We start from the raw sequence: 16650 nt of genomic DNA on the forward strand, positions 1-16650 counted from the left end.
GGATAGCCCTGGCTGCTGGGAAGTGAACCAGTGGATGGAAAACATATCTCTTTCTGTCTTTGTATCTCTGTCACTGACTTTAAAATAAATAAATATTCAAAAAAAAAAGCATATTTCAGATTTTAGATCTTTTTACTTGTATTTCAGAAAATATTTTTTTAAAGATTTATTTATTTTTATTGGAAAGGCTGGTGCTGCACCGATCCAAAGCCACGAGCCAGGAGCTCTTCAGGGTCTCCCATGAGGGTGCAGGGTCCCAAGGCTTTGGGCTGTCCTCGACTGCTTTCCCAGGCCACAAGCAGGGAGCTGGATGGGAAGTGGAGCTGCCAGGATTAGAACCAGCGCCCATATGGGATCCCAAGGCGAGGACTTTAACCACTATGCTATTGCGCCGGGCCCCAGAAAGTATTTTTTAACAGATATATGTATTTTAAAAGCAGCAAAACATCATTATCATATCTACCATAATTAAAATCAGTTGAAATTAGGTTACTGGTGTGGTAGCCTAGTGGCTACAGTCCTTGCCTTGCACATGCCGGGATGCCACATGGGCTCTGGTTCATGTCCTACATGCTCCACTTCCCTTTCAGCTCCCTGGGAAAGCAGTCAAGGACATCCCGGGGCCTTTGGGCCCTGCACCTGTGTGGGAGACCAGAGCAGGCTCTTGGCTCCTGGCTTCAGATCGGCTCAGCTCCGGCCACTGTAGCCACTTGGGGAGTGAAACAGCGGATGGAAGATCTTTCTCTCTTTATATCTGCCTTTCCAATAAAAATAATCTTAAAAAAAATCGCTGAAAAGAAAATGTAAACGTAAAATCATCCATCTCATATTCTAAAATGCTCAATACATTATAAAATTTCTTGCTAAAGCATAATTTGAAGCAGGGCTTAACATACAATTTATAAATAAGTTGTCTTGAATGCAGTGCCACAGCACTGTGAACAATGGACAAAATAGATTTTCTACGAAAAAACTATTACAGGATGGTATCAACCCCTCCAGCTGTAAACTGCTGTTTGCTGTAGTTCGTCAGTCTCGCCATCCAGAAGCTGCCCCAGCAGGAATGAGGTGCAGTGGCCGAGACCACACTTGTGACGTCAGCATCAACACCCGAGTGCCTGTGTTGGAGTCCCAGTTCTGTCCCCAGTTCCAGCTCCTTGTTAGAGTGCACCCTGCAGACAGCAGTGATGGCTCAGCTATCTGGGTCCCTGTCAGGATGTGGGAGACCCACAGCAAGTTCTGGTTCTTGGCTTCAGCTTGCCCCCCCCCCCACCCCGCTCTTACAGGCACGTGGGGAGTGAACCGTGGATAGGAGACCTCTCTTGCTGTCTTTCAAATAAATTACTAACTAAAACCAGCAACAACAAAAAAGTGTTCTTATTTTTGGGCTAACCTCACTCCAGTATTATCTCTGTCTTTGGTGAAGTATATAAAGATTTATAGATGTGAAGGAAGAGGAAGAGAGGGGACAGAAATTAATGTTCACTGCGTATCCATAACATGCCAGGCTTGTTCGAAGTGTTTTATGTAGAACTGTCTTTCAAAATGCCAAAAGGCAGGTACTATCTCAGGTTTGAAGATAAAGAAGGTGGGCTCAGAAGGTCCAACAAATGCAATCACATTCATTTAGCTACTAAGAAGTAAGACTAGTACGCAAAGGCAGGTCTTCTTGGGCTCAAAGCTATGGCATGTAGGGTATCATGCCAACATACGTCTGGGGCACATTGTTTCAGCATGGTGGGGATGTTTAAGTTATTTAATCAGCCTTTATAGATAGTTTAGAAATCCCCTCTGTGCACATACATTAAACTATCACATTGTACTCCATAATCATGCACAGTTCTAGTCAACTAAAACTAGAAAAAAAGAAAGAAATGCACTCTTTATGTTACTTAGCTCAGGTCTGAAAAATGACTACTTACCTATCAACACAGCTTTTCCTTACTGAGTTATAAAATCAAAACAGAGCCAAAAGAAGAAAAGGCAGAAACATCAAGAAAAACAGTACAGAGTGAACAATGTCCCTGGGTTATGGATCCTGTCTATCCTTTGTTTTAATTCTGATCTTTGGAGGCATGTAGAACAAGTCTCTCACTGCCTCTTGTACGTGCTATTTTGCATTTCTTATCATCCTTTAAGCCTTATCGTTTCTAAACATTCCCAGTATCTTCATCTCTCTTACAATTGAAAAGAATTCTTTCATCATCCTGATTGTTTCCTTTATCACCCAGCACTGAAAGTTTGGGGTCTACAACAGACTACAGAGATGTAAGTCTTAACTAGATCAAGTTTTTAATTCTAACTTGAGACGAAAAACGTTTTTGGTGTATTGAGTTCTAAGTGAGAAGTCAAGCATTTACACGAATGACTGCAAATGAAAGCCAATTTCAGCTGTCAAAGCCTCAGAGACATGACTAAAACCCAAAACATTCTTTCCTAAGCTTGGGGATGACCTTAGGGTCATTCCCAACGGCCATCCAGATAGAGGAAGGTATCATTAACACACTGAGATAAGCCCTGGTATTGATAGTTACTACCACTGCTGATTTAGAACACAAGTGTGGCCAACTTTACTTCTGTTCCGGCTTGGTCTCCCCAGACCCCTTAGCTCGTCTTGTTTCTGAATGACAGCTAGCATTCTCACGGCTTGTTCTGCATTGTCTTAGAGCATCCACATCCTCCTGATGCCTGCTTTCTTCGTCCTCTTTAAGGCTTACACCAGCCCTCTGACAGGGAAAGCTGCCGTTGCACATGGTGCCCTGGCCCTCTGTGCCAGGATGCGGGCTGGTATTTATTTACTTCCATGCACTTGAAAGGCAGAGGGAGAGGGATGTCTCCTCAGTGGGCTTACTGCTAGCATCATCACAGGCCTGCCATAGCCAGTGGTAGGCCAGGCTGCACTCAGGAGTCTGAACTCCATCCGGGTCTCCCACACAAGTGGCAGAGGCATAAATACTTTGGCCATTATCTGGTGTTTCCTAGGATGTATCAACAGGAAACTGCATCTGAGGTGGAGGAACCAGGACTTGAACTAATACTCTGATACAGGCTGTGGGCATCTCAAGTTATGGCTTAAACTAAGGGCCCCAATGTCTGATTATGTAGTTCATTTTTGACCAATTAGATTGATTTCATTTCCATAATAGTATTCATCTAAGTGTTACCTAATTTTTGATGTTTAGTATTTTTGCATAATCTGACAAGTTTTGATGAATATATTGCTCATTATCAGAACTGATTACCTTAAGATACTAAACGCTAGCCTCTGCTTTTTTCTTTTAGATTTATTTCTTTTTATTTGAAAAGCATATCAGATTTATGTAAAGAAGCAGAGATAGAAAGATTTTTCATCCACTGGTTCACTCCTCAAGCAGCTGTAATGACCACCGGTGAGCTGATCTGGAGTTAGGATCTTCTTCTGGGTCTCCCATGTGGTGCAGGGTCCCAAGGCTTTGGGCCATCCTTCACTGCTTTCCCAGGCCACAAGCAGGGAGTGGCATGGGAAGTGGACTGGCTGGGACATGAACTGGAGTCCATATAAGATCCTGGCACTTACAAGGTGGGGATTTACCCATTGAGGCATTGTGCTGCGTCTGTTCTGTCCTGTGCTTTAACCACTGGTTAACAAACTCTGAATTGCTCCGGTGCCTATGAGTGCTCCAAGCTGTATATCCAGCCTTCTCCTCTTAGTGCTAGCTCCTTGATACTGGATCAGTGACTTGTGAAGCCAGTATCAGTATTGGCAGTACTGGATGGGTGCTATGGCACACAGGAGTGAGCTGCAGCTTGGGATACCTGCACCCTGTAATGTAGTGCTTGAATTCAAGGTCCACCTCTGCTTTCAATTCAACGTCCTGCTAACATGCTTTCTGGAAAGCAGCAGACGAGGGAGGAAAATGTTGGGACTCTCCTGGCCTTGGCCTGGGCCAGTTTTGGGTGTTGTGGGAAGTTGGAGAGTGAGCCAGTGGGTGGAAGATCTCTTTCTGCTGCTCTTTCAAACAAAAAGAAAGAAACGTGAAAAAACCAAAAAACAAAAAACAGGGCCCAGCGGCATGGCCTAGCAGCTAAAGTCCTCGCCTTGAACGCACCAGGATCCCATATTTGCGCCGGTTCTAATCCCAGCAGCTCCACTTCCCATCCAGCTCCCTGCACCCCTGTGGGAGACCCAGAAGAGGTTCCTACTTCCTGGCTTCAGATCGGCGCAGCATCGGCCTTTGCGGCTCACTTGGGGAGTGAATCATCGGACGAAAGATCTTCCTCTCTGTCTCTCCTCTATGTATATCTGACTTTGAGTAAAAATAAAATAAATCTTTAAAAAAAACCCAAAAAACAAAAACCCAGTTCATATGGTGCCTAATACTTGCCAGCATACATTTTAGAGGGCTAACTTATAGCCCAGCAGTTTCTGTTTGTATACTCAAGTTCTACTCAGCTTTGTTTGGTTTCTTATAAGCTGCTACTCTGCTGAGAGTTAGAAAGGATAGCAAGAGGTCATTTACTTATACCTTACTGATTAAAAAGAATGAGAGAGAAATGTACTTGGTGTTTATAAAAGAAATTGTACCACAGACTTCTAAAATGTAGGGGGAAATGTACATTTCATCCTTTTACAAAAGCCCTAGGAAATGACAGGTTTGTATGACACACAATAGATGTGAAATGTGATACAGGAAGTTAAAAGGGCATTTATACACAGATAACATATTTTGATGATGAGATACTCCATTTTGCATAAGGCAAAGCTCTACCTGTAGGACACAACAAAGGTACTTGTAATTTTAAGGATGACAGAAAGATGAAAAGAATTCAAAATACCTACAAAAACAAAAACAATTTTGACCTAGTTATAGGAAGTTCTGAACACATCCATATAAATGCAGTCGTCTCCAGAGTGCAATGTAAAAGAAATCCAAGTGATTTACGTCTTGTACATAATTCAAAACTAAGGAGAGTTAACAATCTACAGAATGGGAAACAGACTCGGCTGCTGCGCTGTGAAATGGGCATAACTATAATAGGGTCACTAATGGAGTTCAAGTGCAATGAAAACACACAGACCAAGGCAGTAATCAATTAATCAATCTATCTATCTATCTATCTATCTATCTATCTACCTATCTATCTACTTGTTGAAAAGTGAGTATTTAGGAGAAAAACTTCATGTCTAGAATACTAGAAAGCCAAAGCAGGAAGCCCTTTTTCTTGGTACACAGGGATTATTTAAAGTTTTTCCTTTTTTCTTCCTCCACCCCCTTTTTTTAAAGATTCATTTATTTTTATTGCAAAGGCAGATTCACAAAGACAAGGAGAGACAGAGAGGAAGACCTTCTGTCCATTGGCGCAATGGCTGGAACTGAGCCGATCCAAAGTGGGGCAGTCGGGACATGAACAAGTGCCTAAAATGGGATCTCAGCACATATAAGGAGAAGACTTGACCCACTAGGCTACTGCGATGGGTCTGCTTTTCATTTTTCTAATTTCCACAGATAATTGCAAGAAACCAATCTAACTGTTCCCTAAACAGTAGTGTGACATCACTGGCCTCAAAGCATTTAAAGCACTTTGGAGGGCCTGGAGTGGTAACCTAGTGGCCAAGATTCTTTCCTTGCATGCATAGGGATCCCATATAGGCACCATTTTTAATCTTGGCTGCTCTGCTTCCCATCCAGCTCCCTGCTTGTGGTCTGGGAAAGCAGTGGAGGATGACCCAAAGCCTTGGGACTCTATACCCATGTGGGAGACCCAGAAGAAGCTCCTGGCTCCTGGCTTCGGATTGGCGCAGTGAGTCAGCAGATGGACGATCTTTCTGTCCATCTCTTTTCTCTGTAAATCTAACTTTCCAATCAAAACAAATAAGTCTTTGGGGAAAAAAAAAGCACTTTGAAAGATGTTGTAACAAGTGAAAATATCATTATTAGTGTTAGTAAGGGTAATTAAAAAAAAATGGAGGAGATGTACTTAAGTTATCCTTGGTACAGAATTTGTTTCCATGTAAAGCAGTGTTTAAAAATGTCATGGGAAGTGGAGGGTGGGCACTTGGCACACAGTGAGGGTGCAGCTTAGCATTTCTGCATTCCATATTAAGCGCCTAGCTCCAAGCCCTTTGCATTTTGCTTCTGGTACATCATCTGGCTTATGGCCGCTGTGGGAAGCAGCTGGTGCTGGCTCAAGCACTTTGGCCTCTACTACCCATGTGGCAAACCCAGACAGAGTTCCAGCATTCTGGGCTCAGCCTGGCTCCGCCCTGGCTGCTGTAGCCATTCGTGCACTAAACCAGTGGATGGAAGATAATGCTCTCTGTGTTCCTCAAATTAAAAAAGAAAGAAAAGAAACAAAGAGAAAAGAAAAAAAAAAAAGAAAAAGGTCATGGAAACTATGCACTATGGAAAAACTATGTACTTTTTTTGCTCTAAAATAAAGCCATCTTTGAAATCCACTTTCCATGATCTCTTTGAAGTGTTCTTGCACAAAAGGTTTGGTTGCAACATGCATTAAAGTATGTGTAAATAGGGGTGAGCATGTGGCAAAGCCACCTCCATGACAAAGGCATTCCAGAGGGCGGTGGCTGCAGTCCAAGCTCCGCTTTCCATCCAGCTCCCTGATAAAATGCCTGGGAGGCAGGGGAAGATGATGACTCAAGTTCCTGGACCCCTGCACCTGTGTACGCGACCAGAAGAAGCTCCTTGCTCCTGGATTTGGCCTGGCACAGCCCTGGCTGCTATGCATACTTGGGAAATGAGCCAGTGAGTGGAGGCACTCTTTTTCTGTAATTTTGCTTTTCAAAGAAATGAATTATTCGCTGTCCTGCAGCGATGCGACTTGGTTTACGGAACCTATAATAACACGCATGGACTACTGACTGATGGTCAATAGCCGAAGTTTATTAATGGCATCAGACTTTTATAGACTGAGGGTACCCATCCTAAGGATGGGATCCATTGCTTCCATACGTTTGTTTGGAACTCTTTTGTTTTGTATATCCCACCAAGTGTTTTCATTCAAACGCTATCCATTCAGCTGTTCTCACACAAATGTTCTCCTATCAATTGTAATTCTATGCTCGCTGACTTTCTAGAATCATAATATCCTTCTATAATGAATAAATGTTCAAAAATAAAGTATTAATATATTTGTAATTTGTATTGCTTTTTAAAAAAAGATTTATTATTTTTTATTTCAAAGTCAGATATACACGGAGGAGAAGAGACAGAGAGGAAGATCTTCTGTCTGATGATTCACTGTCCAAGTGACCCCAACAGCCGGAGCTGTGCTGATCCGAAGCCAGGAGCCAGGAGCTTCTTCAGGGTCTCCCACATGGGTGCAGGGTAACAAGGCTTTGGGCCGTCCTTGACTACTTTTCCAGGCCACAAGCAAGAAGCTGGATGGGAAGTGGGGCAGCCGGGATTAGAACCGGAGACCCATATAGGATCCCGACGTGTGCAAGGCAAGGACTTTAGCTGTTACACTCTTGCACCGGGCCCCTGTATTGGTTTTTAAAAGTATATCTTTTTGAAAGGGAGAAAGAGACAGACACAAAGAATTCTCCCTTCTTTTGATTTACTCCTTAAATACCTGCCGCAGTCAGGGCTGTACTGGGTCAAAGCTGGACTGAGGAACTCAATCTCTCACATGACTCCCAAATAGTTGAGCCACTGCCACCTGCTGCCTCTTAGATGTGAATTTACATACTCATATGCAGAAAAAACAAGTATTCATTAGAGATTTTTAAAATAAACTTCTTTGAAAAGCTTATAAGGACAGAAAGTAGCGTAAGCTCTCCTACGTGGTAATTCATTCCCTCCAAGCTGAGACAGACGGGCTGATGACAGAAGTCAAGAAATCAAGTCTCAAAAGTGGGTGGTAGAAATCCCACGACCTGAGCCATCAATATTGCTTCCAATGGTCTACATCATCAGGAAGCTGGAACTGGGGTTTGGCGCTAAGTATGCAACCCAAGTCCTCTAACAGACTCAGGGATCTTATCTGCTAGGTAGAACACTTGTCCTCAAAAAATAAGCATTTTAAAACATTGTAGGGAAAGTATAACTTACACTGTATATTCCTATTTTAGTTTTGGCTCTAATAGTTGTCCTTTATTGAAACACATTTGCATCCAGAAAACTGAAATAAAAAACTGTCTTGAAGAGTAGCATTTTGCTGGGAAATGCACAAGTTTTGGAAATTATGATCTTTACATTTAAGGAAAAATTAACTTTCTCAGTGGTTGTTTTCCTTTATAGCATGTTGATTGTAAAATTTAACCACATAGGTATATAAGAAAAACATGTAAAAAGGTATTCTTAAAGAAAATTTCCAAACAGTTAAGTATGAATCAAAGTCAGTGACACATATCTAGAAATATGCAATTTGTTGGAGCCTTTTATGAAGTAGATTGCCTAAGGGGCACTTGGGATGCTGAAATGTCCCTGAAATCTTCCGAGAAATCACAAAGAACACATGAATTAGAATCCGGGAACATAAACATACCTTAAAAGAATGATAATTACGCTGTGACTTCACTTTTAAGAAAGCTGGGTAACTGCAGGGTTTGTTTTTGCTGCAAGTTCTCCAGCACAGTAGGAATTAGGCCACTCTTGAGGCATGTGTGAGGCTTGCTCACTCTGAGAGCTTGGGAAGCACGAGCCGATTACTTCTGGTTAAACTCTAACTGAAATGATTGTGGGTCTTCAGTAATGATACTGGCAGAAACACTGAATGGAAAGGGAGAAAGTATCTTGGGTCTTCGAAGCGCATGTCTTGCTTTCCTTAGGGATGTATGAGAGTATTTTAGAAAGCTCCTGGGGAAAAACATGCTTATTTTGGTGCAAAAAGATCTGAACTCCATGCACACTTTTTTTTTTATAACAGTTAGCAATCTCTATGCACTTATGGAAGACCTCTCATATACATCTTTATATATCCCTCAAGGCTTAGACTTTTAGTAGTGTCTATCTCTCTGTATATAAAGATTTATTTTGTTTATTTGAAGGGCAGAGTTACACAGAAAGAAGCAGATGGACAGATAGAGATCTTCCATTTACTGGTTCATTCCCCAGATAGCTGCAATAGCTAGGGGTAAGCCAGGTCCAAGCCAGCAGGCAGGAGCTTCAGCCAGGTATTCCATGAGGGTGCCTGAGGACTGGGGTTATCTTCTGTAGCTTTCCTAGGCCATTAGCAGGAAACTAGATTGCAAGTAGAGCAGCTGGGACTTAAATAGGCTCCCAAATGGGATGCTGGCATTGCAGGTGGCTACCTGGTACGCCACAATACTAGGCCAAAGTTTCTGAGATGAGGAGACGTTCTGTAGCTCTTTTTTTTTTTTTTTCCCTTTCCCGCTGTTAAAATGTTACCTGGGTGAAATTATTTTCTTCACAGGAGGGGATTAATATATATTAAATGTCAGTTTCTAAAATTTCGTGTTTGACAGTTTCTAGTGCAAATACTGGTGAACACTACAAAGGACCATAATAATTTACCAAATATTCAAATGAGCAGCTATTATGGACTAAATATTGTGCAAAAGGTGAAGGTGCAAAGAGGAAACAGAGACTATCAGGAAGGTCAAGCACATGATTATGATATAGAATGATATGAGCATTAACAAGGTATTTTAAAAATTACGAAGTTAGGATGAACTGTGAAGGCTAAAATTTAAACCAATCCTTGAAACAGAAGAGAAAGAGGAAAGACTTTAGAAACATTAGCTGAGCTACTACTATATGCCAGGAATGTTACTGCATCATTTAATGGTCACACAACCCTACAAAGTACCATGTTAAGGTACTTAGTGAAGCATAGAGGGACTAAATTAGAGGGATGAAATTAAGGCTTCAGGGGTGGAGTCCAGTAACACTAGGCCAGGCTGTAGCACCCAACAGTAAGAACTGAAATGAGTGAGGGACAATCAGGAAAGGCTACTGTTCCTGCTAGGATGGGAGGTGGACTAAGTAGGGCTGGCCCATGGACCCACCAGTGTGCGTGAGATCTGGCACTGAGAGATGTTCTGATGGAGGAGCTTGGAGAACTCCTCTGTTGGGACACAGTCTCTGAAAGTGAGCACAAGTACCATGACAGGAAGCAGCCCAGACCAGGCCAGGCTACGGTATTCAAGAGCTTACCTTTGGCTCAGATCTGGGGCAAGCCAAGCTGGGCCAGTTTATATCGCCTGCCGGCAAATCGAAGAGCTAGAACAGAGTGTGGGTCATACCAGGTCGGGCACTATACTAGCCAGTTCACATTAGAGGCTGGGACTGGGGGCTGCCTGGGCTGGGACAGGCTGTAGTCCCCGCCAATGAGCTGGAACCTGGGGTGGGCAGGGCTTGGCCAGGCTACAGCACCCATTGGCAAATGCCAAGGTGAGGTGGGCCATGCCAGACTGGGCCACAGCACGCAACCAGCACACAAGAGATCCAGGGAAGAGCAGGTGAATCCATTGGAGGGAGTGCTGTGTGGGGCTCCCCTGCTGGGCCACTATTCTCACTGGTGAGTATGAGAGCGGGGATTGGGGGCAGACCAGGCCAGGCAAGGCTACAACATCTGTTGGCCTGTATGTAAGATGGATAGGAGACAAGCCAGGCTGGACGGACTGAACCTACTGGTACATTCATAAGTGAGTGGGTGAGGGTTGTTTGGGCTTTGCTGCAGCCATCAGCTAGCAGATGCTGGCACCGGAGGGTAGGGGGTTGCGGGTGGGGGCGGGAAACGGGACAGGAAACTTTGTCAAGCTAAAATGCAGTACACAGGAGAATGCAAGATCCAGGGGTGGGAGTGAGCCCATTAGGGAAACAGTATGCACCTCCCTCTGGTTGCCATGCCAACTGGTGAGCATAAAAACCAGGACTGGGACAGCCGCCAGCACATGTGTGGGCTAGATAGTGGGGCTGATTGGGTTGAACTAGGCTTCAATGCCCATTGACATGTACGAGAGCTGAATGGGATGTGGGACAGACTGGACCAGTCTGCTGTACATACTGGCAAGCATGGGAACCAGGGCAAGGGGCAGCCCTGGTGGAGGTTATTGCGGGTAGCTCTGACTAGGTTCCCACTGGTTTGCATGGGGGGGGGCGAGTGTGTTGTGGGCAGGATCAGGCTGGATTGCAATACCTATTAGTTTGTGTAGAAGACAGGGCTAGAGATGACTGACCCAGCAAATGCAAGTAACAGTGTGCGTGCAGACTGATTTGGACTCTGTATTGGCAAGCACACACAAGAATCAGTTCTGGGATCACCTCAGGTGAAGTTTCTTTGGGAATCCCCCCAACTGAACCACTGGCTTCAGAATTCCAACCATAGAGAGAATTGCAGGTTCTGTGGTCTGACCGAGGAATGCATGTGTCAGAGATGGGCCTCCTCAGTGGCTTTGACGGGGCAGTGGACAGCATATCTAGATGCACGGAGAATATGGCAGTACACTGGAGCCTGCAGAGGATGCTTGGTACCATAACAGAGGATGGAGGACAGAACAAATCGATCAACTACCCCAGCCAAGTGTTGGCACTGCATACCTGGGGAAATGGAGACTCTAAGATGGACTTTGTCAACTAGTATAGTCTGGAGAGATTTAATCGTAATTCGAGTGGCAATATCAGCACCAATACAGAACTGCTGAACTATCAATACCACTTGAGCGGGACCCTTGGAGCATTCCCCATGTTGGGGAGGCTGGGTGTAGCTTCTCCCTTTATCTCTCCCCTTTCTCCAGACACAGGAAGGGAAAAAGAGAATGTCAAAACAGTGGTCTCACTCACTTTCCTATAGCCCTTGATCCTTTGAACCATAATTAAATATGTAAAAATTATCAAAAGTAAAACTTATATAATTAAAAAAAATAACCCCATACTAAAAAAAAAAAAAAAAAAAAAAAAGAAATTATGGTCTTAGGAATCTATAGCACTTAAGTAGCAGAGCTGGAATATGTGTCCAAGTTTATCTATCTGGTCAACTGGTTTTTCCACAGTATTTCAAAATGTTGATGATGTAAGAAAGTAATTCCAGCCCCACAATACAATGAGAACTGAACATGTATGTGTATGGGAATATATGTAGAGACAAGACATATTTCTAGATCAATTTAACTGTCTATCCTCTGCTTCTCTGCTCCTTGGGTACTGAGTGCTGCTAAAGACTGCTACTGCTGTTGATGGTGTGACATTTCAACACAGCAATTGTTTTGCTTCTTTTATGTACATTAGTCATTTCCTGCACAGCTATTTCAAAATTCTATATTCCTCAAAAACTCTAATTCTATAGTATTCTTTGTGCTAAAGGAGAACTCTTTCAAGTTTTACCACCTAAATTCGCTATTTAAAAGGATTTGTTTATTTTTATTGGAAAGGCAGATTTACAGAGAGAGACAAGGAGAAAGAAGGTTGTCTGTCCATCCACTGGTTCACTCCCCAAATGGCTGCACTGGCCAAAGCAGAGCTGATAAAAAAAAGGCAGAAATCAGGAGCTTCTTCTGGGTCTCCCTTGTGGGTGTAGGGTCCCAAAGCTTTGGACCAAACTCTGCTGCTTTTCTAGGCCTTAAGTAGGGAGCTGAATAGGAAGTAGAGCAGCCAGGACACAAACCAGAACCCACGTGAGATGCTGGCGCCACAAGGTGGAGGACTGGCTTGCTGCACCACCACACCAGTGCCAACCACCTATATTCTTAGGAATTTACTTTCAGTTTCACATAATCTCTTTTTCTTACTCTTCAAAGTGGAACAGTTGCTACTCTTTCTCATCCTGTTGCTACAAAACTCCTTTCTTACCATTTACGCTGTTCATCCCCTCTCTTTCCTTCTTTTAATATTTGGTTTTCCCTAGCATTATCATTTAAACTGGATAATCTCCCATTTTAGGAGTTAAAAATTTCCTGATCTCATGGCCCCTCCTGGAACATTTAAACATCTTAAGAGTTGCTAAAGCTTCCTCTGACTACATTTCAGCTTCTACTTCCTTGTCAATTTACTGCAACCTATTTTTTAATTCTTCTAGACCCGCTTTGGCATCTTAGAGCCAAATGGGACTTTCAGTATTCTGGTGCTGACCGAGTCCTTCCCTTCTGGATGGTTCTTTGGGGCCTAACCTACTCTGCCCCGTGCTGACATCCTCTTACCTCAGGTTACTCTTCACGCTTTTTGGGTAAACACTTTTCCCTACCCATTTTTTAAATACTAGTTCCCTTCAAAATTGTGTACTGGGCCTTTTTCGGTTGTCACTAACCTCTCCTCCCAAGTTCACTTGCTCGACTTCCATGTACATAAAGCACCACTTCTATGCTTTGTCTTGCAAACCTCTTTTTCTAGATGAATTCTTTTTTTCAGGTCTATGTATTTCCATTTTTTGAGCTTTTCTTTCCCAAACCTATTCATCCTATGTTCTTTGTAGCACTTCTGCAGATAAAGAACACAAGTTAAAAACTCTGGCACTAATTCTTCACCCTTCTCTTCCTCAGCCCTTAAATTAAGCCAGTCACCACCATGACCAGTGATTCTGCTTCTTACAGAGATTTCAAATTAGTCCATTTTTGTCTCATCATCACCAGTCAAGTTCAAGATACCACCGTTACTGCTGAAGTAACAGAACAGATTCCCAGTAAGGTTCTTATCGCTACTCTTACTATCTGGCTGCAAACACCACAACAAAGGAGCTGTTGCATCAGTTTCTTAAGATTGAGCTCAGTAGTCTGTTGGACAATCGGCTGATTAAAAACAGCTTTTCTTGTCTCAAAACCTTATATTCCACAGACACATGTTAAAATATGAGGAACCCTTACAATGTTCTTAGAAAATGGAATTAAATGACAGGTACAGTTTGCTGCAAAAAAGCCCTGAAAATCAGGCATAATTTTTTTAATACACATTTTCCATAAACTTTTTGAATTCCCCCTCACACAAAGAAGATAAGAATTAAAACTGCCAAAAATTTATTAGCAAATCTTATTTCATTAAGGGACAACAGAGTGGATTAAAAAGTGCCTGCAGGACCTCAGGAAAGAAGTCATTCTAAGAAATCAGATTTCTTACTTATCAAAATCATTTCAAATTGAATGCGTGGTTTTAAGCTCTGCTACTGTTATCTGAGAGTGAGGTCATGCCAATTACTCATTTTCTTTTACTTCTTTCTTTAATTACTTAAAGTTTATATTTTATTTATACTTGCAGGTCTTAGCCCTAGTACAAGTGGATACACTTAACAGTAATATAAACTACAATACACTTGAAGGAAACAGTAAAATTATTATGAGGCATCAGAAATAAAAAAGCAAAGACAATAACACCCAGGTAAGACACTCAGCTTGAGTTTGCTGGAAACTAAGACAAAAAGGAAACATGTTAAATTACAAAGTTTTCACTTAGAAGGATGTAAGTTTATCTACAGATGCAAATGTTTTCCTGGAACTAATGTAGGCAATAATTCATCATCAGATTTTGGCTAAGAGGAAGAACATAAAATTCCTTTTTAAGGAAAAAAAAAGAGATTTTAGTTTTGATAGCATGCACTGCTGGTTAAGTTATTTAACTATTATCAATACTGCTCTTAGATAACAACCAGCATTTTGATGCAAGTTTTATCAGTGACTTTCCTAAAGGTTAACCTATGTAATGCTATCATATGTAGAAGCACTTAGATTAGCTTAGACAATTATGTGAAACAAATCAGATTTCATTTTGATCTTCTATAAAAATGGAGGATCTGACATTAAACTGAGGCTGGAAGGAATTCTGGGAGTGGAGACATTTTGCTCTTTTCTGTTATTCTGCATTATGAAGATTACACTAAATATGGGGCACGATTTAGAGAATTTTGAAGGAAGAGGTGTGGCCAGGTATGATACTTCAACTTCTGATCACATTTTGAAGATTCATTTATTTTTCTTGGAAAGGCAGATTTAAAGAGAGAAGGAGAGACAAAAATTTTCCATCTGCTGGTTCACCCTCAAGTGGCCGCAATGACCAGAGCTGACCTGATCTGAAGCCAAGAGCTTCTTCTAGGTCTCCTATGTGGGTGCAGGGTCCCAAGGCTTTGGGCCATACTTTACTGCTTTCCCAGGCCACAATCAAGGAGCTGAAGAGAAGTGGAGCAGCCAGGACAAAAACTGGTGCCCATATGGGATCCTGGAGGCACATGCAGGATGAGGACTTTTGTCACTAGGATACTATGCTGGCCCTCTGACCACTTTTTGCAGCTAATAATTGTAGCGCAGATCTCTTAACTTACTATATTTGTCTAATCCAGCTGAACTTTGTGGTCTGAAACTGCAACTTCAAATAAAGCACTTCTTTCTATACCCACTCTCTCTATTTTTACGTAATTTAAAAATTATGGGCCCGACGGCGTGGCCTAGCGGCTAAAGTCCTCGCCTTGAAAGCCCCGGGATCCCATATGGGCGCCGGTTCTAATCCCGGCAGCTCCACTTTCCAGCCAGCTCCCTGCTTGTGGCCTAGGAAGGCAGTTGAGGACGGCCCAATGCATTGGGACCCTGCACCCACGTGGGAGACCCGGAAGAGGTTCCAGGTTCCAGGTTCCCGGCTTCGGATTTGCGCGCATCGGCCCGTTGCAGCTCACTTGGGGAGTGAATCATCGGACGAAGATCTTCCTCTCTGGCTCTCCTCCTCTGTGTATATCTGGCTGTAATAAAATGAATAAATCTTTAAAAAAAATTATTAGACTAACATACTTTGAAAAAATATTTTCTTTACTTGAAAGCGTTATATATAGAGAGAGGTGGGGGGAAAGAAAGCTCTTCTATCGCTGGTTCATTCCCCAAATGGAAGCTGGCCAGGAGCCAGGAGCTTCTTCCAGGCGTCACACATGAATGGCAGGACCCATGTACTTGGGTCATTTTCTGCTGCCTTTCACAGGTATATTAGCAGGGAGCTGGACTGGAGCAGCTTGTACTTGAACTAACACCCATATGGGATATTGTTGTTGCAGGTAGCAGTGGTACTTGCCAAAAAATAATGCCAGCTTCCAGACTAATATATTTTCTCTAAGGAAAGGTTGATATGGAAAATCACCTACACCTTGCTCACTGCCAAATGCACTTAATCATTATTTTTCAAAGATTTATGTATTTGAAAGGTAGTGAGTGAGTGAGTGAGAGAGACACACACACAGAATTTTCCCCAAAAGTTTGCAACGGCCAAGGCTTGGTCAAGTTGAAGCCTGGAGCCAGGAACTTCATCCAATAACCAACATGGGTGACAGAGGCCCAAGAACTTGGGCTGTCTTCCGCAGGTGTAGTAACTGGGAGCTGAATCAGAAGCTGAGGTGGAGGGAACACTCCATCATTGGAAGTTGGCATCAAAGTCCACGGCTTCATCTACAGCACTGGCCTTGGGGCCTGCAAAACTATTTTTTGAATGTATCAGTATGAAAAATTTCTAGTACAGAGGTCCACTATCCATTCCTGGAAATCCTTAGACCACAACTTAACTAACATGAGGGAAGATAATTTTTCTGCTTCCATATTTGAGCCAGCACCAATACAGAAGATAATCTCTCCGTGGCCCTGCCCCAAATGATGCACAACTGTCAATCTGGAATTGTCCCCCTTGTTCTCTAGTTTTGCTTAACAGACTTAATGACTATGTAAATGAATTAATGACCTCATTTTATATTTCATAAATATTTATAGTCTTATCAGAACTAACACTGCCTAAA

General features: G+C 42.6%; 1 protein-coding gene across 2 annotated transcripts in view; it reads right to left on the bottom strand.

The window, feature by feature from the left end:
* PIBF1 (progesterone immunomodulatory binding factor 1) overlaps positions 1-16650 on the bottom strand; it is a 202887-nt gene that overhangs the window by 21785 nt on the left and 164452 nt on the right. The window contains exon 17 of one of the 2 annotated variants that reach the window (XM_058670664.1): positions 4432-4464. The exons of the other annotated variant lie outside the window; for it this stretch is intronic. Within the exon in view, the coding sequence (XP_058526647.1) occupies positions 4447-4464 (18 nt within the window). The 3' untranslated portion in view covers positions 4432-4446. Of the gene's footprint in view, positions 1-4431; positions 4465-16650 lie in introns of those variants that run through there. 2 annotated transcript variants of the gene reach the window in all.

This window comes from Ochotona princeps, chromosome 12 (genome assembly GCF_030435755.1).
Source record: "Ochotona princeps isolate mOchPri1 chromosome 12, mOchPri1.hap1, whole genome shotgun sequence".
NCBI lineage: Eukaryota > Metazoa > Chordata > Mammalia > Lagomorpha > Ochotonidae > Ochotona > Ochotona princeps.